The 24,688-nt window shown below is 39.1% G+C and overlaps 1 protein-coding gene across 3 annotated transcripts in view; it reads right to left on the bottom strand.

Annotated features, from left to right (window-relative positions):
* Positions 1-24,688, bottom strand: part of ZPBP (zona pellucida binding protein) — a 141,562-nt gene that overhangs the window by 102,524 nt on the left and 14,350 nt on the right. For 2 of the 3 annotated variants that reach the window (XM_024249912.2, XM_054559195.1), the window contains one exon: positions 3,877-4,029. In XM_024249912.2, coding sequence (XP_024105680.1) covers positions 3,877-4,029 — 153 coding nt within the window. The remainder of the gene's footprint in view (positions 1-3,876; positions 4,030-24,688) is intronic. The other variant, XM_024249913.2, reaches the window with a different exon arrangement.

The following is a 24,688-nucleotide window of genomic DNA, read 5'->3' as shown; positions in this document are numbered from 1 at the left end:
GGCCTCAAGTGATCCACCCACCTCAGCCTCCCAAAGTTCTGGGCACTTTTTATTCTCTAGGTAGGAAACAATATCTTAGAAAACAAAACTAAAAAAACAAAAGCAAAACAACTCAGAGAATTAAAATTGATAGCTCTCATTACAAAAAAAATGGAAACTTCTGTTAGTATAAACATCTTAAGTGAGAGAAGGTAGAAATTATTTAAAGCATGCATAAGAAAAGACTAGTATCCAAAACAGCAAAACATCTAAAAATCAGTAAGAAAAAGACAAACTATGCAAAAGGAAGATGACACTGGAATTGAAAAGGCAATCTACTGAATAATAAAAATATGAAAAGCTGTTCTAACTTACTAATAATTAAGAAGTGTATATTAAAGCAATGAGTCACCATTTTATACCTAGTGTCTTGCCATATTCAAAACCGATAACGATTCTTGATTTTATTTTTGTAATTTTCTAAAATTTTTAAAGGTTTTATATATATATATATATATAAAAAATTATAAGTTGATTTTACTTCTTACAATCCAGGTAATGGTGAATATCTTGCTCAACACAGTAAAAAACATGAGTCAAAAAGAAAATGCCACTTGTAGTTTATATAAAATTTTTAAATTTGCAATTATCCTTTACTTAGAATATAAGAGATTAATAAGCTAAAAACAAAATACAGAATACAATGCATTTGACATAAAATTAATATCTACATAGCTATATATCTCTTAGTAGCTACTCAGACACACACACGTACACACACACAGAGCTCACACAAATAACAAGATTTGAATAACCCACCAAAGACCAAAAAATGCATATTAAAACTACAAAATACCATTAATTTATTATATTGGCAACACTTCAAAATACAGCATTAAAGGGGTTTTAGAAACTGAGGTTCTCATCTATTATAGCAAGGTTGCAAACTGCTATACAAAAGAATCAATCAAAATAGCACTATGAATTCCCTGCAGATTTTCCTTTATAGAATTCATCTTTCTGAAAGACTAACAACTTATCTTACAAAATACAGCAATGTTAGTATGGTATGGGGTATGGTGTATGTGTGTGTATACACAGATCAATGACAGATGGATGGACAGATATTTAAATGTTTCATACAGTACCATCTGAGGTAGGGAAAATGTGAAACAAACTAAATAATAATTAACTGAAGAACACTCAAATAAAATCCGAAACACCATGTAGCTATTAGAAAGATTAAAGGAGGTATGTATAATAAAATAGAATCAATTGCATTTGTTTTAAGCATAAAAAGAGTAGGTCTCCAAAGTCAGTTTATTAATCTGGTCTTCATCCTGCTGGCATTCATATAACAGTGGTGTACATAGTAGGATATCATAAAGCATAAGAATACTAACTCTAGGACCAGAATTCCTAAATTGAAATCTGAGTTCTCCCCTCCCCTACTTAATAGCTATGGTCTAGAGAAAGTCACTTAACCACTCTCAGTTTCCTTACATTTACAAGACCAAAAATAGCAGTGCCTACATCACAGTTTGTTTTGAAATATATTTAATATAAATAAATCAGAACAATGCTTACACTAAGCAAGCATTATATAAATATGGATTTTGCTGTTGTTGTAATAATTACTTGTAAAAACACAGCACTGCCTGGTACATCATAAGTGCTCAGTAAATATTAGCTATCATTATCATTATTATAAACCAGCACTCATTTTAGGCACTTTTACATTTGTTAGCATATGTGAATATGTACTTATGAGTGATTCTGAAGTACATTTATTATAAGTTAGGTACATGAAGTAACAAGATGGAGATAACTACTATGTAACAAAAATGAAACATGACTGATTAAAAGGTTTAAACAAATTATTTGCCTAACAAAGTTAATTATCTTACCAAAACATTATGTTTCTCTTTGGCTACATGGGAAAGTATTTTTTGATTAACCAAAATATTATCAAGAAACCACTAATAATTCTGCCAGTTGTTTGGCACCTTTGCTGTCAAAGTAATGATGTGTAAGTTACCTTATTGACACTGTAACAAATTACCACAAACCTAATGTTCTAAACAACACAAATTTATTACCTTATGGCTCTGGAGACCAGAAATCCAAAATGAGTCTTACTAAGCAAAAATCAAGCTGTATTCATTCTGAAAGCTTTAGGGGGAATCCAATTCTTTGCCATTTCTAGCTGTAGTGGCTGCCTGCATTATTTGGCATGTGGCTTCTTCTTTGATCTTCAAAGAAAATCACTGCAACTTCTCCTTTTGTCAGCACATTTCCTTTTTCTGCCTTTGACCCTCTTGCCTTCCTCTTAGAAGGAGCCCTGTGATTACACTGGACCCACGTAGATAATTCAGGATAATCTCCTCAACTCAAGAGCCTTAATTTAATCCATCTGCTAAATCCCTTTTGCCATGTAGGGCAACACACTTACATGTTCTGGATGTGACTAGATATGGACATGTTTAGGAGCCATTATTCTGTCTGCCACACATGGGTCCCACCAGTGAGATGGAACCTACAAGCAACTTGAGCTCAGGCTGTTCTCCTGGCTACTCCATATTGACAGAGCAGAAGCAGCGTCATCTCGGACAAACCCCGCCACTTTAAGTTCCAGCTCCCTTTCTAGCCTCCCGCATTTCAAGGAAATCACCTCTCTTCTAATTACAAGCAGCCAGAAAGAGCAGACAGTAAAACACAGATAAGACAGCTGGGGCACAGAGGGAGATGGGGTAAAGTCTCTCAGGTAACTGCCAAACTTCACCCTTACACAATGGGCCCCAGTAAAACAGTAGGCCTTGGCTAGGTGTGGTGGCTCATGCCTGTAATCCCAGCACTTTGGGAGGCTGAGGTGGGCAGATCATGAGGTCAGGAAATTGAGACCATCCTGGCTAACACGGTGAAACCCCATCTCTATCAAAAACACAAAAAATTAGCCGGGCATGGTGGCATGTGCCTGTAGTCCCAGCTAGTCGGGAAGCTGAGGCAAGAGAATCGCTTGAACCCAGGAGGTGGAGGTTGCAGTGAGCTGAGATCGCGCCACTGCACACTCCAGCCTAGGTGACACAGTGAGACTCCATCTCAAAAAAAAAAAAAAAGTGGGCCTTAATAAGCACATTCCTTTCCCTTCGGTTGCACTAAGAGAAGCTAAAAGCAGACTTGGGGGATATGCCTGCAGCTGCAAAAAGATGTATGGGAACAGACATACAACTCTCCCTCCCAGATAAGCACAACAAAGAGACACAGAAGCAGTCCAAGCCTCTGATAAACTCTCTCACCCTGAATCCTTAAAAACTCTTAGTCTGTAAGAGTGTGTGCCTCTGACCTAACTCGGCCAGAAGGCGCCTCTCAGGTTTGTTTTCTCTAAAATAAGTCTGTCTTGACTGGCAAGCCACCTTTTCATGTTTCTTTCCTCTTTCTGTAATTCTTACACATATCAACTGAGCTCTGCCAATTGTAAGCCTCAAAAGGTCAATCCACCAGAAAAAGAATTTACAGTGGTGTTTCACGCTCCTGTTTTGGGGGATGGCAGTGTACCAGAAATCATGATACTCAAATTTAAAATACTTAGAATCTAATACAGTACAAGCCATAATATCATCATAATAATTTGAAAACATTTATACATCCCTGGCCCTAAAATTTATCTGTGCGTACATGTCAACATTCCCCTGAAGAAAAATAAGACTACGATCTGTTAACCATTCTGTGCCTTCACCACTAGCCCTTTACAAAGTACTTATACAGGGAGGCAGTAATTCTTTTCTAATTAAATGAAACTAAAAATAACAAAGTCCCTTTAAGACAAACCTACTTAAACATATTTAAATGTTTAAAATCATTAAGAAAGGTTAAAACACAACTAACTTTACTTCTTACCATATATAGCATATTTTAGTTGAAGACGTTTAACAATTTCTTCCACAGTAGGTTTATATTCGAGGAAACATGTATAAATTCCACTCATACTCTCCTCAAAATTTTGGAATACAAGGCTTCCTGTGGATGTTATTTGTGCAGTGCGGTTTCCTACTAAAGGAATAAGATACAGTTATGAGTTGCTTAAATTACATGAGACAAGTATCAAAATATTTTCTCAGCAAGGTAAAACCATCATAATTTACCAACACAGTCAATGAAAGGAGTGGGGGGGCATAGCTAGGACACTGCATCTGGTGTCTGCTAATAGTGGATGCCAGGATAACCTTCTTACTGCCAGATGTTCACTAATCAGAGTTCATCAATTGCATTGTTGCCTAAGTAGAAAGAGACTAACAAGGATACATACAGAATATGCTCCTAATCTGCTCCTTGCATTGAACTGGGCACTATCAGAAATGCAGTACACATATATACAAATATATACACATACATATATACATATACTTTAACATAATTATATTTATATTTAATGATAAATTATGCCCTCAGTAAGCTTACAAACTGCATATGAAACAGATAAATAATATACCCAGAACAAAGGCTATCAGAATATAATCACTAACAAGAGACTTCTTATCACTACACATGATAAAAAGCAAAATTCAGCTTATAAATTTGAGGTTTGCAGAAGAAAAAAAAATATTGGATATGAGATCACCTGACTTGCCCAACATCACATAATCACACAGTTGCAGTGCTGAGGGTTAGAATGGGATGTAAGCTCCCTTTTCATTTCAACATACTTCATTATTTAAGTGTCAAGCAGGGAGAAAGCTATGTTGTGAAATGGAAAGTAAATCTGCCTTTAGAGGCATTGACACTTGGGTTTGAGACCTACCTTTCCCTCTCACAAACTGTAACCGTGAGTAACCAATTAATCTTTCTGAGATCCAGTTCCCTCATTTGTACAATGAAAAATCATAATATATGATAGCCTATCTCACAGGATTTCTCTGTATAACAAATACAATGAACGCTAAAGTACTTGAAAAAGCTATAAATCTGTTATTCTGAAAGTTCATAATCACAGATTTTAATTAGAAAAATTCTTAGGTATTAAAATTTGCTTAGTCTGATATTCCATTCATTAGAACTGAAAGTACTACATCAGGAAATAACTACCTTTTTTCTATTTTAGGTAAATGATTTATTGCTTATAAATTTTAAGTTGATATATTTCTCCAAGACAAATAATGAGTGTTCATAGGGATGAAATTTTCATTATTTATTTGTTCAATAAATATTTACTGAGTGTCTAGTACATGCAAGCCCTGCTTCAGGTATTGAAAGAGAAATGAACAGATGAATATACCCACCCTCAAGGAATTTATGCCTTGAGAACTTCCATTTCTATATCCTGGATGAAGCTGAAAAATGTGATATGAATTTAGAATACATTTCTATTGTAATGCCTATTTCTTCATGATTATCTTTTAATGAAATATTACATATTTATCCTAACATGCCAAGTGTTTTATAAACGAAGTTAACAGTTTGCAACAGTTCACTATGTATTTCAGCAGAAACACCTCGTAGAGATGTAATAAAGGGTTCTCATGAAGTTTAAAGAAATTATAGAATATTACATCATCAATGAGATTACATATTCCTTGGCAATCATTTGAAATGAATGTTTCCCACACTAGAGAAAGCAATTAATAAGTGTATCAAAATATATACCTAAATGCCTACTACAACACTAAACATTATGACAGCCAGAAAATGTAGTAATATACAATCTATAATAAAATGCCCCCTGACTGCCTTCTTATTTAAAAAACGTTTAAGTAGATCTAAAAAGATAAAGGGGCTTAGAGCCAAGATAGCCAACCAGACACAGCCAGCAAGAGCATCTCCCACCAAGAGGTAAGACCATCAAGAAGACTAGCACACTCTGAGCAGATCTTCAGAAGGAAGGCATTGAGAGTAGTCGGAGGGAGGACGCAGATCCTGGACTGAAGGAGCAAGAAGCTGGGGACCCTGCACAGGGTACCCAAGCATCAGGACTTATTCCTTGCCTTGAGTGGCTTCTGGGGAAGGGATAAGTTAAATAGACATGGAGCGGCCCACTCTCACTATGGAACTCTGGAATCCTAGCTACAGAAGAACCCATGGACATTTAAGCTGGAAAGGGAGAGCTTCTTGGAGAGCTGGCGGGGACAAGACTCCCCTGCATGGAACCCATAGTATTTGCCATGGGACCTGCTGCAGTGGAGCATGGCCAGGGACACCATCCCCCAAGGCTTGTCAAAATCAGAGCTGAACTGAACAAAATGGTGACACAAAAAAACATACAAAAGATCAACAAAACCAAAGGCTGGTTTTCTGAAAGAACACATAAGGCTGGTAGACTGCTAGCTGGACTAATAGAGCAAAAAAAAGAGAGGATCCAAATAAACACCATCAGAAATGACAAAGGGGACATTACCACTGACCCCAGAGACATATAAAAAACTGTCAGAGACTATTACAAATACTTCCATGCCCATTAACTAGAAAACCTAGAGAAATGGATACATTCCCAGAAACATACACCCTCTCCCATGATTGAACCAGGAAGAAATTGAAACCCTGAACAGACCAGAGTGAGTTCTGACACTGAAACTATAATCAAAAACCTATCAACAACAAAAAGCCCTGGACCAGACAGATTCACAGCCAAATTCTACCTGACATATAAAGGGCTGGTACCAATCCTAGCTAAACTATTCCAAAACATTGAGGAGGATCAACTCTTTCCTAGCTCATTCTATGAGGCCATTATCATTCTGATATGAAAATCTGGTGGACACAAAATGAAAAAAGAAATTTTAGGACAATAACCCTGATGAACATAGATGCAAAAATCCTCAACAAAATACTAGCATAGCAAATCCAGAAGCACATCAAAAAGCACATCAAAAAGCTAATTCATCACAATCAAGTAGGGTTTATCCCCGGGATGCAAGGTTGGTTCAACATATGCAAATCAATAAATTTGATTCATCACAGAAACAAAACTAAAAACAGAAATCACATGATCATCTCAACAGATGCAGAAAAGCCATTCAATGAAATTCAACCTCCTTTATGTTAAAAACCCTCAATACACTGGGCATCAAAGGAACATACCTCAACATAATAATAGCCATGTGTGACAAACCCACAGCCAACACCATACGAAACAGGCAAAAGCTAGAGGCATTTCCCCTTGAGAACCAGAACAAGACAAGAATGCGCACCCTCACCACTCCTATTAACATAGTTCTGGAAGTTCAAACAAGGGCATCAGGCAAGAGAAAGAAATAAAAGTCATCCAAATAGGAAAAGAGGACTTCAAATTATCTGCCTTCACAGACTATTTGATTCTATACCTAGAAAACCCCATCATGGCCTCGTGTGGTGGCTCACACCCATAATCCCAGCATGTTGGGAGGTCGAGGTAGGCAGATCATTTGAGGCCAGGAGTTCAAGGCTAGCCTAGCCAACATAGTGAAACCTCATCTCTACTAAAAATACAAAAATTAGCCAGGCATAGTGGTGCAAGCCTGTAATCCCAGCTAACAAAGGGTTGATTTTAATGATTTTAATGATTTTAATGATTTCTCCTGGCTATTCCATATTGACAGAGCAGGAGCACCATCATCTTGAACAAACACTGCCACTTTAAGTTCCAGCTCTCTTTCTAGCCTGATGCATTTCAAGGAAATCACTTCTCTTCTAATTACAAGCAGCCAGAAAGAGCAGACAGTAACACACAGATAAGACAGGAAGCTGAGGCATGAGAATCACTTGAACCTGAGAAGCAGAGGTTGCAGTGAGCAGAGATCACACCACTGCACTCCATCCAGCCTGGGCGACAGAGTGAGACTCCATCTTAAAAAAGCAAAGCAAACAAACAAAAAAACATTGTTTCTGTTCAAAGGCTTCTAGATCTGATAAACAACTTCAGCAAAGTTCCAAGATACAAAATCAATGTATAAAAATCAGTACCATTTCTATTCACCAATGATATCCAAACTGAGAGCCAAATCAAGAACACAATCCCATTCACAATGGCCACAAAAAGAATAAAATACCTAGGAATACAGTTAACAAGGGAGGTGAAAGATCTCTACTATGAGAATTACAAAGTACTGCTTAAAGAAATTACACATGACACAAACAAATGGATAAACATTCCATGCTCATGGGTAGAAAGAATCAATATTGTTAAAATAACCATACTACCCAAAACAATTTACAGATTCAATGCTTTTCCTATCAAATTACCAATGAAATTTTTCATAGATTAGAAAAACCTACTGTAAAACTCATACGGAACCAAAAAAGAGCTGGAACAGCCAAAGTAATCCTAAGTAAAAAGAGCAAAGCCAGAGGTAACACACTACCTGACTTCAAACTACACTACGGGGCTATAGTAACTAAAAGAGCACAGTACTGGTGTAAAAACAGACACATAGACTAATGGAACAGAATAGAGACCCCACAAATAAAGCCACACACCTACAACCATCTGATCTTCAACAAAAATGACAAAAACAAGCAATGGAGAAACGAGTCCCTATTCAATAAATGATTCTGGAATAACGGCCTAGCCACATGCATAAGATTTAAACTGGCGCCCTTCTTTCTACCATACATAAAAAATCAATGCAAGATGAATTAAAGACTCCTGGAGAAAGGGCAAAGCAAGATGGCTGAATAGAAGGCTCTACCGATCATTCTTCCTGCAAGGACACCAAGTTAACAACTATACATTGAAAAAATACCTTCTCTCAATAACAAAAATCAGATGAGCACTCATAGTGCCTGGTTTTAACTTCATATTGTAGCCTGATTGATAAGGAATCAGAGAGACTGATGGGGTTCAGGAGGATATTTATTATTTAGGTGCACCAGCCCAGTTGGATTAACACCCAAAGTCCCAAACAAAGAGTCGTTACCTTTTAAGCATTTTGTGGGGTGGGGGGAGATCAGTGCAGGGGGAAGCATATTACAGAAGAGAGAAACAAAGACAGTTATTCAATTAATTGAGACATGCATTACATCATTTTTTACTTTTCAAGAAATAACATGTTTTACGACTTGAGTTTATCTGTCTGGTGACCTTGCAGCTGCACAGCTAGAGAAACAGAGTCTTTACAATGCCTGGGAAGGGAGGAGAGATAAGGCTCACTAGCCATAGAAAAAGAAGCAGTTAATTTTTGAAAGACTCCAGTTCTTTCTTTTTCTCAGGGGGAATTGGGTTTTCTTACATACAACTGAGTTTCTGCTTACACGTTTTTAAATTTAATTCCTGTTCCATTCCCCCATTTGGTGCTTTTTATCACAGAGGTGTTCATAGAAAGCACCACTATTTGCCATCTCTGCGGAGTTGAGCTTTTTCTTCTACTGGAAGCAGCTGATATTTGGTTAATGCCATCAACTGCGCAGTAGTTTGTCGGGTTACTATTGCCTCTATAGTTGACTGAATACTCCTAACAAATAGAGGTAAAAGGCAAGGGAGGATGAGGCAGATGCCAAGGATAAGCAAGAACCTACCAGTGAGGGTTTTGAATCTTTTAAAGCTTGAGAACCATTTTTTTTTTAAACAAGGAATCCGGAGACCACCTGGACTAAGTCTGAACTGGAACATGGGCCAAAGCACATTCTAGCTGTGATTTCCATGATAGCTCGGCCATGATCATCAATTTCTAAGCAACAGTTGATTAAATTAAATTTTTCACATACTCTTCTTTCTGAGGCTAAGAGGTAATCTAAAGCTAATCTATTTTGATATATAGCATTTTTTATTTGTGTTCCTTATATTGCCAATAAATCTAGTGCCCTTGATGTTTCATTGGTTATAATTTCAAGAACTGCCTGCAACCTTATGACGCAGTTGAACATATAGATTGGGGTGCAGTACCCCCATGACCCATCTTGCACCCACGTAGCTGGCCTATAATATTTAATGATTTTTTTCAGGAGGCCATTCATTATCTTTCCAGTCTCTTATGTATCAGGGGACCTGCCCCGATAATCACGCAGGTTCTTTTCTATTTTTCCTAAGCATCAGCCAGCTTGAGAAATAAAGGGACAGAGTACAAAAGAGAAAAATTTTAAAGCTGGGTGTCCAGGGGAGACATCACACATTGCTAGGATCCGTGATGCCCCACAAGCCACAAAAACCAGCAAGTTTTTATTAGGGATTTTCAAAAGGGGAGGGAGTGTGTGAATAGGTGTGGGTGATAGACATCAAGTACTTAACAGGGTAATAGAATATCACAAGGCAAGTGGAGGCAGGGCAAGATCACAGGACCACAGGACCGAGGAGAAATCAAAATTGCTAATGAAGTTTTGGGCACCATTGTCATTGATAACATCTTATCAGGACACAGGGTTTTGAGATCAACCAGTCTGATCAAAATTTATTAGGCAGGAATTTCCTCTTCCTAATAAGCCTGGGAGCGCTATGGGAGACTGGAGTTTATTTCATCTCTGCAGCCTCGACCATAAGAGACGGCTACACCCGGGGGGCCAGTTCAGAGAGCTACCCGCAGGCGCACATTCTCTTTCTCAGGGATGTTCCGTGCTGAGAAAAAGAATTCAGCGATATTTCTCCCATTTGCTTTTGAAAGAAGAGAAATATGGCTCTGTTCTTCCCGGCTCACCGGTGGTCAGAGTTTAAGGTTATCTCTCTTATTCCCTGAACAATTGCTGTTATCCTGTTCTTTTTTCAAGGTGCCCACATTTCATATTGCTCAAACACACATGCTGTACAATTTGTGCAGTTAATGCAATTATTACAGGGTCCTGAGGTGACATACATCCTCCTTGGCTGACAGGATTAAGAGATTAAAGTAAAGACAGGCATAGGAAATCACAAGGGTATTGATTGGGGAAGTGATAAGTGTCCATGAAATCTTTACAATTTTATGTTTAGAGATTGCAGTAAAGACAGGAATAAGAATTATAAAAGTATTAATTTGAGGAACTAATAAATGTCCATAAAATCTTCACAATCCACGTTCTTCTGCCATGGCTTCAGCCAGTCCCTCCGTTTGGGGTCCCTGACTTCCCGCAACACTTATGTCCACATCTCTTTGACATTTGTGTCTATTTTTGTGATTATGCTCCTATTTTTTTATTTTTATCATAAACTGGATATCTTAAGAGTTCCTCTTGCTTTAGAGGAATTAGAAAGAGGAAGGCTTGATTGTTTTTAACACACATGCCCTCATCCATTTAGCCAGCAGTTGCCAATATGCCCATGTTCTACAGATCTAATACAGGCCAGAGGGTGCCTTCCAAGCATTTGGAGCCTCTAGTTGATCTCAAGAGTGGCTTAGAGGAGAGAATCAAGAGAAAGGGTTTGGATCTGGTAAGTAGGAGTTATTCTGGGCATTTCTCCATAGAGTTTTGTTTTTAGTCTTATTATAATACTGTTGCCTTAGGCAGGTTGTTTTTCCTACTGCTTCTGTGAAAGCCTTTTCTTATCAGGCGATACAGTACTTTTCAATTATGGAGGTTTTTAACAACCAAACACTGGCTGAGGCTGTTGGTTCACTGACTGGGTTAGGCGAAGTGAATTATCTTGTGGCATTAATTTTTTTGCCTCCCATGGCCACTGGTCTCCCATTTTTGTTTCTCACATACACAGTATGAGGAAATCCTTAAGCTGCCAGCTATGTTTTCAGCTAGTTGAGCAAATATGTTTTTGGTTGATGGGAGAAGCTCAGGCACTGACTCATTAAAATGCTTATAGAATGACTTATGAACCTGGAATTGCAGGGTTGGATGCATTTGAGTCCTTCTAGTCTTTTTGACAATTAGTAGTGGAACTCCAAGGCCTGTTCCTTTTAACTTGTAACAGTGCTGTCTGTCCTGTAGACCAAAAAGGTAGCTCTGGCTTTAAGACAGTAAAATTTAAAGAATTGCATATCCTTGTATTACAATTTCATTTGGTTGACATACTACTTAGTAGAGCAGTCTTTCCTGAATGTAAGCATTGGAGCTGTGTTAGCATATTCCACTGAATGTTACAGTCTGGGCATCCGATTTGTGGTTTTCTGTACAGATGTTTAGGGCTGCTGTTGCTAAGCCTCTCTTGTGTTAAACCATTGCAGACTGCTTCTGATTGTTTTAGGATTATGAACATATGCTGCATGGCAGGTATCAAAGTACAAGGAAATAGGCCTTTTATAGGAGAGAGGGTCTTCTTTGGTTTGAGCTATAAGCTCTCTTTCTTTCTTTTTTTTCTCTGATTTAATATGTGTTTTAAACCAGAATTTATAGGGTAAGAGCTTAGGGTCATAACATACATATAGCTGATTATTTCCTGGGTCACAGACCGAATAGGTGGTCTGCTTGTATGTGCAGGTTCCTAACTTGGTTCCTGTACATTTATAGTAGGTATGGTAGAGTTGTAACTATGGTATTCCTTACCCAGGTAGTGTCTACACAGTGTGGGCATTTTTCTAGAGATTTCTTCCCTTTTAGTATAGGCAGAAATGGTAAAAACATTAGCATAGGCAATAGAACTATGCTTACACTACACATGGGCATGGCAAACATTCCTCTGTGCATAGACATTTGCAGCATTGGCAGTAATAACATAACAGAACAACCAGTACTGACAGAATTATAACTAGGCTTATACACTGTATTCACATTTACTTATCCAGAGATGGTCCTCTTAGCTTCAGCTGTGCATAGACTAGTCAGCTTTCGGGATGTCATTAGAGCAGAGCTTGCAGGATCCTCAAGCTTCAGCTGTGCATAGACTGACCAGCCTCCAGTGTGGTCAGAGCAGGGCAGTTGTCCTTACCAGTGGCTGGGTTTCACTGTAGGACTACTCGGGTGGGGCGATCTGGGTCTTGTTGGCTAATCCACTGGTCGTCGTCGGGAGTCACTACTGCCGCTGATTTTAGCCAGCTAGGGTGAATCCAAGGTGTGACACCTGCAACTTTAACAGCAGTGGGAGTAGACATGATCACAATATGGGGCCTATCTTATATGGGTCCTAGAGTGGTTAGATTCTGTTTTTTAACCTAAACAAAGTCCTCAGGTTTGAAAGGGTGTACTGGGTCTGTTAGACTTACAGGCATTTTTTTTCATACCTAACCATGCATCTTTTGTATGGCCATACTTAAAGCCTGCATTTGCCTTTATGTTTGCCTTTCCCTTTTTTTTAGCCTTTAGTGTTCTTGCTTTTTGGTGCCCCTTTCAGCGCATCACTGCCACCTCTTTTGGAGCCCACACAGCATTTAAGAGCTGTAGAATTTCTTCCTCGTACTTTATTTTTTTACTTCCAGCAGTTAAAATCTTTTTTTTTTTCCTTTGTAAATAGCCTCATGAACATGCAAAGCAGCAGAAGCATATTTGGAATCTGTGTAAATATTTGTCCTTTTGCTAGCCAAAGAGTTCTTGTCAGAGATATTAGCTCTGCTTTCTAAGCAGAAGTTTCTATAGGCAAAGACTGCACTACTGAGTCCAAAGTCACCACTGTATACCTAGCTCGGTGGACTCCCTTTAATATGAAACTACTTCTATCAGTAAAATATTCAATGTCTGGGTCCCTGAGGAGCCGATCTGTCAAATCTCTTCGGCGTGAGAACACTTCATCTACCATGTCCACCCAGCAATGAAGAGGGCCTCCTGGCACTGACTCAATGAGGAGCAAGGTAGCTGGGTTTAGGGTATTCACAGTCTCTAAAGTCAGTTTATTAGCTTCCTGCACCAGTAGGGCAGTGGCAGCTAGTGTTTTAAAATAAGGAAGCCATCCAAGTGCCACAGAATCTAATTGCCTGGATAAGTATGTCACTGGGTGATGCCATGACCTTATGACTTGAGTTAGAGTTAGAACCGGTGTGGTCAGAGCAGGGCAGTTGTCCTTCTAAGGACTTCTAACTTAGTAGTTGTCCTTCTAAGCTCTAACTTAGAGTTAGAACCTCTATGGCCTCCCTTTCACTTGTGGACATACAAGAAGAAAAGCTTAGTTAGTTAGATCTGGTAGTCCTAAAGCTGAAGCCTGAGTCAAGGCTTCTTTGATTTTTTTTTTAAAGCCTTCTCCTGGTTGGCCTCTTAGAGGAGGGACTCCTTTTTTTCTCCTCTTTGTGGCTTTGTATAATGGCTTAGCCATGAACAAGACATTTGGCATTTAAATGTGGCAGAACCTTGCTGCCCTTAGGAACTCTCTTATTGGATGCCAGGTGGTTGGAGTAGGAAGTGCACAAACAGTCTGCTTTTGTTCACTACCAAGCCATCTTTCTTCTTGGCTTATATAAAAGCCCAACTACTGGACACTTCTAAAGCACATCTGAGCTTTCTCCTGACACTTTATATCCTGTCTTTCACAGCAGGTGCAGGAGGTCTTGGGTTTTTCTGGGTGCAGTAGCCCTTGGCCAGTGGTTTTTTTTTCATACTATGGCCCTGACCATTTTCCTTATTCTTTTGACATTTATCCTTCTAGTGTCCTTTTCTTTTGCATCATGCACATTAATCTCTCTCTAGCCTCAGCCGGCTTTCAAACTCCTGTCCAGACTAGCTTTTCCACGACTGCGTTCACGCCCGTGTCCACACCTCCTTGCAAAGCCAGCTTCTCTTTCCGTAAGGGCTGCTGCTAGTAAATTAGCCTTTTTAAAGCCTCCGATCAGCCTTCTGATCTCGGTTAATTTACACCTTGGTAGCCACTTTAATAAGCTAAGTAGCATTCACACCTATGGAGCTTCTAACTTCTGCAGTTTATGCCTGATATCTCCTTGGTCCTGCCTTACAAACACAGTATTCACCATGTGCTGATTTTCAGCAGCCTCAGAGTTAAACGGAGTATACAACCGAAATGCCTCACAAAGTCTTTTATAAAATTGGCTGGTGCTTTTATCTGCACCCTGGAGCACCTCTGAGATTTTTATATTGGTTGCCTTTCTTTTACCATCCGTTAGCCTCTGCAGAAGTGCTTCTCAGCACCTTTGTAGGTGCTAAAGCTCGACTGCATCATCTGGCTCTTAGTGGGAGTCCTCTTGTCCTCTCAAGAGGCATAAGCATAACTTGGACATGGCCAGACCTAAGACGGCCTGCCTGACTTTTTGAGCCTTTCATTTTAATTTCCCTGAGCTCTGATTTCTCCTTCTCATGTGAGATTGAGAACCTGTATTCCTTTTAACTTAACTGCTTAGGGGCAGTTAGCCTTGGTAAACGGGGGTAGATTGGAATGTAGGGAGGAGGGGTCTATATTCCCTACTGTGGTTCTTGCAAAACTGGTTTTTCTGCCTTTCCAGATACTTTTTTTTGTCTCAGCTTCTGGGGCAGCTGATTTTTACTTTCACTATTGGCTTGGCGGTGCTACAAGCCTCTGTGACTTTCCCGTTAACTCTGTAGCTGCCAGCACAGCTGGTTTCTCTTGGCGTGAGCTGCAAGCATTTTACAATAAACTGCTAGGCAGGGCTGCATTCATTTAGTCATGAGTCAATACAAAGACTAGGTCTGAATGCCTTGGATGTCCTCCAACCCTAGTCACCACCTTAAAACACATGACCAATTTCTCTATAGTGTCTTCGGCCAGCCATCCAACACTAAGAGGGCTATTCTAATTCACCGTATGTCCTTAACTTTTGAACATCCAGCTTTATCCCATAATCACCTCTAAATCTTCTTTTTTTTTAAATTCTTTATCATGCACTCCAAAGGGGTTGGTTTTGACGCTTTCCCTCCCATTTCCTTCCTCGCAACGCACTTTCACTCTCACTTTCACTCTCAGATCCACCAGACCGGGTCCCTTACAGGAGTTTCGGACACTGCTCAGCCAGGAACGTGCCTTCCCCTGTCACAGCCTGCTGTGGCTACGAAGCTGGTCCTATCAGTCTTATGCAATGTCCTCAGTCTGATTTCCCCGACACTTGCCTTGGAGCACACAGACCATGCTAGGGATCTATGCCTCCCCACGCCACTCCCTGCGTTGGCCTCTCCCAAGACCATCCCTTTCATGCCATTTCACACACCTCCCTTGCCCCAGGACTCCTAATTGGACAAAACGAGCCTCTCTCATTTCCCAGGTGAGCCTAGTTAGGCTCCCACATTCACACACATACACACACCACTCCTACCCCAGGACTCCTCATTAGACAAAACGAGTGTCTCTCATGTCCTGGGTAGGTTCACACACACCCACACACTCCCAGTTCCTGTCTCCAGATCCAGTGAATCACTTTCACTTTGTCAGTGGGGACACGAGGTTCATCCAAATTGGCAGGCCACTCCTGCCACCCCCAGCCACTCTGGGTTGGATTAGTGGTTGGTACCCGGGAGGTGATCAAACTCCCCTTCATCCCTGTGGGATGGGCTTTCCTATCTTGGGCCCTTCCTCCTTACTTCAGTTCCTAAAGTGCTGGTATTGTCCTACAGCCCCATACCCGGTTCTGTTGCACTGCCAGGCAGGGTGCCAGGACACAAGAGAGCCAGTTTCCATCCGGGTGAAGCTCTCCCATGGCGCGCCTTGGATGCTGGGTCTCCCCCAGCCCTGGGGCTCTAGTCCCACAGGCAAAGGGGACAGTAAATCTGTCATCTCCAACCCCAGACAAGCCCCCAGAAATGTAGTGGAATTGATAAGGAATCAGAGAGACCGATGGGGTTCAGGAGGATATTTATTATTTAGGTGCACCAGCCCAGTCGGATTAACATCCAAAGGACTGAGCCCTGAACAAAGAGTCAAGTTACCTTTTAAGCATTTTGTGGGGTGGGGGGAGATCTGTGCAGGGGGAAGCATATTACAGAAGTGAGAAACAAAGACAATTATTCAATTAATTGAGACATGCATTATATAGTTTTTTACTTTTCAAGGAAAAACATGTTTTACGACTTGAGTTTATCGGTCTAGTGACCTTGAAGCTGCACAGCTAGAAAAACAGGGTCTTCACAATGCCTGGGAAAGGGGGAGAGATAAGGCTCACTAGCCACAGAAAAACAGGCAGTTAATTCTAAAGGACTCCAGCTCTTTCTTTTTCTCAGGGGGAACTGGGTTTTCTTACATACAACTAAGTTTCTGATTACAAATTTTTTAATTTCTTTTAATTCTTCTTCCAATATCACTAAAACAGGCACTGAAAATACTTTTTAAAAATCCAAAATCACCAATGCCACCCCTACCCCACCACCACCCCCATGCCCCACAGTGGTGGCCTGGTGCAAATAGTGTCTCTGGGTACTGGGGGAGGGAGAACACAGCAATTGTGAGGTATTGAGCTGAGAGCTGTCCTGTTAGAGCAGAAAGGAAAAGCAGACCAAATTCAGCTGACACCTGCCCATGGAGTGAGCATTTAAACCAGCCCAAACCAGAAGAGAATCATCGATCCCAGCAGTATGAACTTGAGTGCCTACAAATCTTGCCACCAAGGTCTACAGCACTCTGTTTACTTTCCAAGTAAACTTGAAAGGCAATCTAGGCCATAGGGCTGCAAAACATAGGTGAGTCCTGGTGCTGAACTAGGCCCAAAGACAGTGAACTGAGGGCGCACACAACATACTGAGACACCAGCTGGGGAAGCCAAGGGAGGGCTGGCATCACCCCTCCTCTAACCATAGGCTCCACAGTTTGCAGCTCCAAAAGGCACCCCTTCTTTCCACCTGAGGAGAGGAAAGGAAAGAGTAGGGAGGACACTGTCTTGCATCTAAGATACCAGCCCAAGCATAGCAGGATAAAGCACTGGTCAGAGTTGTGATGTCCACATTCCAGGCCCTAGTTCCAAGAGGGCATTTCTAGACATACCCTGGGCCAGAAGGGAACCTGCTGCCTTAAAAAAAAAGACCCAGTCCTGGCAGCATTCATCATCTGCTAACTGAAGAGCCCTTGGGCCCTGAATAACCAGCAGTGATAGATACCCAGGTACAACATCGAGGGCCTTGGGTGGGCCTCTGAGACTTGCTCACTTCAGGTGAGACTCAGCACATGACCAGCTGTGGTGGCTATGGGGAAAAACTCCTTCTGCTTGAGAAATGCAGAAGGAAAACTAAAGGGTACTTTGTCTTACACCTTAACTACCAGCATGGACACAGAGGGGGAGAGCAACAAGTGGACTCTCAGGATCTCCAGTGAACAGGGCTTGATGTTTGGATGGCATTTCTGAACCTGCCCTGGGGCCAGACAACAGTCCACTGCCCTGAGGTAAGTCCCAGGCCAGGAAGCACGGGCCTTAAGGGAACATTGGTGGTAGCTGGCAATAATCCCACTGGCCTGGGGTGGTGGTGGCTATCAGGTGAGGCTCCTCTCCCTTTGGAAAGAGTAGCGGGGTAGAATGGGAAGGAGTGTGTCTTTTGCTTTGAGTGCCAGCTCAGCTGCAGTATAATAGAACATCAGGCAGACTTCTAAGGTTTTTCACTCTAGTCCCTGAATCCCAGACAGCACTTCTGAACCCACCCAGGGATTGGGGGACCTTGCAGCACTGAAGGGAAGGACAAAGGCCTGGCTGGCTTTACTTCCTGCTGATTGGAGAGCCCCAGGGCCTTGAGCAAACACAGGCTGGAGTCATGGAGTGGTTACAGCAGGCCTGGCTTCAGGTCGGACCCAGTGTAGTCACAGTGGTGGTAGCCACAGGGGTGCTATTGTCACTCTGCCTCCAACTTTAGGTGGCTCAAAACAGAGACAGAGACTCTGTATGTTTTGGGAGAAAGTAAGGGAAGAAAACAAGAACCCCTGCCTGGTAATCCAGAGAATTTTCCTGGATCTGGTACAAGACCATCAAGGTAATACCTCTGTGAATCTGCAAGAACCAAAGCATTACTGACCTTGAGGTGCCTCCTAAAACAGATACAATTTAGATCATAACATCCAAGTCCTTTCAAATATCTGAAAAGCCTTTCCAAGAAGAATGGAGCCTCCTAAAACAGATACAACTTAGATCACAACACCCAAGTCCTTTCAAATATCTGAAAAGCCTTTTCAAGAAGAATGGCTACAACTAAGCACAGACAGTGAAGACTACGATGAATACTTAGCTCTTCAATGGCCAGACACCAAAGAACATCTACTAGTATCAACACTATTCAGGAAAACATGACCTCAACAAATAAACTAAATACCAGGGACCAATCCTGGAAAAACAGAGATATGTGACCTTTCAGAAAGGCAATTTAAAATAGTTATGTTGAAGAAACTCAAAGAAATTCAAGATAGCACACAGAAGGAATTCAGAATTAGATATATTGAACAAAGAAATTGAAATAAAAAGAATCAAGCAGAAATCCTGGAGCTGAAAATGCAATGGCATGCTGAAGAATGCATCGGAGTCCTTCAACAGCAGAATGAATCAAGCAGAAGAAAGAATTAGTGAGCTTGAAAACACACTACTTAAAAATACATGAAGGAGACAAAAGAAAAAGGAGTAAAAAACAATGAAGCATTCCTACAAGATCTAGAAAATAGCCTCAAAACAGCAAATCTAACAGTTAATTGGTCTTAATGAGGAGACAGAGAAAAAGATAAGGGTAGAAAGTTTATTCAAAAGGATAATAACAGAGAATTTCCCAAACCTAGACAAAGTCATAATATCCAAGTTTAAGAAGGTTACGGAACACCAAGCAGATTTAACCCAATGTAGACTACCTCAAGGCATTTAATAATCAAACTCCCTAAAGTAAAGGTTAAAGAATGGATCCAAAAAGCAGAAAGAAAAAACAAATAACATACAATGGAGTTCCAATACATCTGGCAGCAGACTTTTCAGTGGAAACCTTATAGGCCAGGAGAGAGAGGCATGATATATTTAAAGTGCTGAAGGAAAAATATAATTTATCCTAGAATAGTACATCTGGCAAAAATATCCTTCAAACATGAAAGAGAAATAGACTTTCCCAGACACACAAGAGCTGAGGGATTTCACCAATACCTCAACTTTCATACAAGAAATGCTAAAGGGAGTACTTCAGTTAGAAAGAAAAGAAAACTAATGAGTAATAAATAATCACCAGAAGGTACAAAACTCACAGGTAACAGTACACAGAAAAACACAGAATATCACAACACTGTAGCTGTGATGTGTAAACTAGTCTTTGATGAACCAATCAAAAATAGTAACTACAGCCAACGTTTCAAGACATACTCAATACAATAAGATATAAATAGAAAAAACGGAAGTTAAAAAGCAGGAGGATTAAATTAAGGCACAGAGTTTTTATTAGTTCTCTTTTTGTTTGCTTATGCAAACAATGTTAAGTTTTTATCAGGTAAAAATATTGGATTATAAGATAGCAATTGCAAGCCTCATGGTAACCTAAAACCAAAAAGCATACAATGGATACACAAAAAATAAAAAGCAAGAAGCTAAGTCATATCACCAGAGAAAATCACCTTCACTACTGGAAGACAGAAAGGAGAGAAAGAAGGAAGAGAAAACCAGGAAACAAATAACAAAATGGCAGGAGGAAGTCCTTACTTATAAATAATAACGTGTAAATTGACTAAATTCTCTAATAAAAAAATAGACTGAGTAGAAGAAAAAACAAGACCTCTGATCTACTGCCTATAAGAAACACACTTCACCTATAAAGATACACATAGGCTGAAAATAAAGGGATATATAAAAAGATACTTCATGCCAACGGAGAGCAAGAAAGAGTGGCAATCGCTATACTTACATCAGACAAAATAGGTTTCAAGACAAAAACTATCAGAGAAAAAAATGGTCACTATATAATAACAAAGGGGTCAATTCAGCAAGAGAATATGACAATTATAAATATGTATACACCCAACATCGGAGCACTCAGATATATAAAGAAAATATTATTAGAGCTAAAGAGAGAGAGAAGCCTCAATACAATAATAGCGGGAGACTTCAACACCCCACTTTCAGCATTAGACAGATCCTCCAGACAGAAAGATCAACAAGAAAACATCAGACTTAATCTATACTACAGACCAAATGCATCTAGTAGACATTTATAGACCATTTCATCCAAGAGCTGCAGAATACATATTCTTTTCCTCAGTACAGAGATCATTCTCAAGGATAGACCATATGTTAGGTCACAAAACAAGTCTTAAACATTTTTTAAAAACTGAAATAATATTAAGCATCTTCTCTGACCACAATGGAATAAAACTAGAAATAAATAATGAGAGGAATTTTAGAAACTATACAAATACATAGAAATTAAACAATATGCTCCTGAATGACCAGTGGGTTGTTAAAGAAATTAAGGATGAAATTGAAAATTTTCATGAAATAAATGTTAATGGAAACACAACATACCAAAACCTATGGGATACAGCAAAATCAGTACTAAGAGAGAAATTTATAGCTATTTAAGTGCCTACATTGAAAAAAGGGGAAAAACTTCAAATAATCTAACATTGCATCTTGCAGAACTAGAAAAGCAAGAGCAAACCAAACCCAAAATTAGTAGAAGAAATAATAAAGATCAGAGGAGAAATAAATGAATTTGAAATGACAAAAAATACAAAAGATCAATAAAACAAAAAGTTGGTTTTTTGAAGAGTTAAACAAAATTCAAAAACCTTTAGCCAGACTAAGAAAGAGAGAAGATCCAAATAAAGTCAGAAATGAAAAAGGAGACATTATGACTGATACTGCAGAAATTCAAAGGATCATTAGTGATTACTATGAGCAACTATATGCCAATAAATTGGAAAATCCAGAAGAAATGGACAAATTCCTAGATACATCCAACCTACCAAGATTGAATCAGGAAGAAATTCAAAAGCTGAACAGACCAATAACAAGTAACAAGATCGAAGCCTTAATAAAAACTCTCCCAGTAAAGAAAAGCCCAGGACTCAATGGCTTTGCTGCTGAATTAAACGAAACACTTGAAGAAGAAATAATACCAATCCTACTCAAACAATTCTGAAAAATAGAAGAAGAGGGAATATTTCCAAACTTATTTTACAAGGCCAGGATTACCCTTATACCAAAACCAGAAAAAAACACATCATAAAAAGAAAACTACAAATCAATATCTCTGATGAATATTGATGCAAAAATCCTCAACAAAACACTAGCAAACTGAATTCAACAAAAGGTTAGAAAGATCATTTGTCATTACCAAGTGGGACTTATTCCTGGGATGCAAGGATGGTTCCAGTATACCAAATCAATCGGCGTGATATATCATGTCAACAGAATGAAGGATAAAAACATGAACGATCATGTTTTGATTAAACTTCAAAATTGATGCTGAAAAAGCATTTGATAAAATTCAACATCCCTTCATGATAAGAACCCCAAAAAAACTGAGTACAGAAGGAACACACCTCAAAATAATAAAAGCCTTATACAACAGACCACAGCCAGTATCATACTGAATGGAGAAAAACTGAAAGCCTTTCCTCTAAGATCTGGAACACAACAAGGATACCTAACTCACCACTGTTACTCAACATAGTGCTGGAAGTCCTGGCTAGAGCAATCAGACAAGATAGATATAAAGGCATCCAAATTGGAAAGAAAGAAGTCAAATTATCCTTGTTTGCTGGTGATATGATCTTATATTTGGAAAAACCTAAAGATTTCACGAAAAAACTATTATAACCAATAAGCAAGTAAAATTTCAGGATCAACATAAAAAAATCAGTAGCATTTCTATATACCAACAGTGAACAATGTAAAAAGAAATAAAAAAGTAATCCCATTTACAACAGCCACACATAAAATTAAACATCTAGGAATTAACGTAACCAAAAAAGTGAAAGATCTCTATAATGAAAACTATAAAACACCTGATGAAGGAAACTGAAGAGGACACCAAAAGATGAAAAAAAAATTCCGTGTTCATGAATTGAAAGAATCAATATTATTATAACGTCCAAACTACACAAAGCAATCTGGAGATTCAATGCAATCCCTATCAAAATCCCTATTCACAGAAATAGAAAAAACAACCCTAAAAATTATATGGAACCACAGAAGACCCAGGAATAGCCAAAGCTATCCTGAGCAAAAAGAGCAAAACTGGAGGAATCACATTAACTGACTTCAAATTATACTACAGAGCTATATTAACCAAAACAACATGGTACTAGCATAAAAATAGACACATAGACCAATGAAATAGAATGGAGAACCCAGAAACAAATCCACACACCTACAGTGAATTCATTTTTGACAAAGGTGCCAAGGACATACACTGGAGAAAAGACAGTCTCTTCAATAAGTGGTTCTGGGAAAACTGGATATCCATATGCAGAAGAATGAAACCAGATCCCTGTCTCTTGCCATATACAAAGATCAAATTAAAATAGATTAAAGAGTTAAATCTAATACCTCAAACTCTGAAACTATTATAAAAATTGGGGAAAACCTCCAGGACACTGGTCTGGGAAAAGACTTCTTGAGCAATACCCCACAAGCACAGGCAACCAAAGAAAATACAGACAAATGGGATTGCATCAAGTTAAAAAGGTTTTGCATAGCAAAAGATACAATCAATGAAGTGAAGAGACAATCCACAAAATGAGAGAAAATATATGCAAACTACCCCCTTTGACAAGGAATTAATATCCAGAATATACAATCAGTTCAAACAACTATAGGAAAAAAACCTAATAATCTGATAAAGAAAATTGGCAAAAGATGTGAATAGACATTTCTCAAAAGAAGACATTCAAATGGCAAACAGGCCTATGAAATGGTGCTCAACATCACTAATCGTCAGAGAAATGCAAATCAAAACTACAAGAGGTATCATCTCACCAGTTAAAATGGCTTATATCCAAAACACAGACAATAACAAGTGCTGGTCAGGATGTGGACAAAGGGGAACCCTTGTACACTGTTGGTGGGAATGTAAACTAGTACAACCATTATGGTGAACAGTTTGGAGGCTTCTCAAAAAACTAAAAACAGAGCTAACATATGATCCAGCAATCTCCTTTCTTGGTACATACCCACAAGAAAGGAAATCAATATATTGAAGAGATATCTGCATTCCTGTTTGTTGCAGCACTGCTTACAATAGCTAAGATTTAGAAGCAAACTATGTGTCCATCAGCAGATGAATGGATAAAGAAAATGTGGTACATATACACAATGGAGTACTGTTCAGCCATAAAAAAGAATGAGATCCAGACATTTGCAACAACATGGCTGGAACTGGAGATCATTATGTTAAGTGAAATAAGCAGTCACAGGAAGACAAACATTGCATGTTCTCACTTGTCTGTAGGAACTAAAAATCAAATCAATTGAACTCATGGACATAGAGAGTAGAAGGATGGTTACCAGAGGCTGGGAAGGGTAGTGGGGAGTTCTGGGGGGAAGTGGGGATGATTAATGGGTACCAAAAAAATAGAAAAAATGAATAAGACCTACTATTTGATAGCACAACAGGATGACTATAGTCAATAATAACTTAATTGCATATATTAAAATAACTTAAAGAATGTCATTGGAATATTTGTAACCTAAGGAATAAATGCTTTAGGGGATGGATACCCCATTCTCCATGATGTGCTTATTTCACATTGACTGCCTGTATCAAAACATCTTATCCACCCCATACATATATACACCTACTATGTACCTAAAATTAAAAAAAAATTTAATATTCTTAAGAAAAATTTTTAAAAGACTTAAGTGTAAGACCTAAAACAATAAAAATACTAAAAGAAAATCTAGGAAACACCACTCTGAACATAGGCACTGGCAAAGCTTTCATGAACAAGACTCCAAAAGCAATTGCAAGACAAACAAAAACAGACAAGTGGAAACTAATTAAACTAAGGAGCTCTGCATAGTAAAAGAAACTATCAACAAAGTAAACAAACAACCTACAG

The sequence above is a fragment of the Pongo abelii genome, chromosome 6 (genome assembly GCF_028885655.2).
Source record: "Pongo abelii isolate AG06213 chromosome 6, NHGRI_mPonAbe1-v2.0_pri, whole genome shotgun sequence".
NCBI classification, from domain to species: domain Eukaryota; kingdom Metazoa; phylum Chordata; class Mammalia; order Primates; family Hominidae; genus Pongo; species Pongo abelii.
This window is presented reverse-complemented; position numbering and strand designations above follow the sequence as displayed.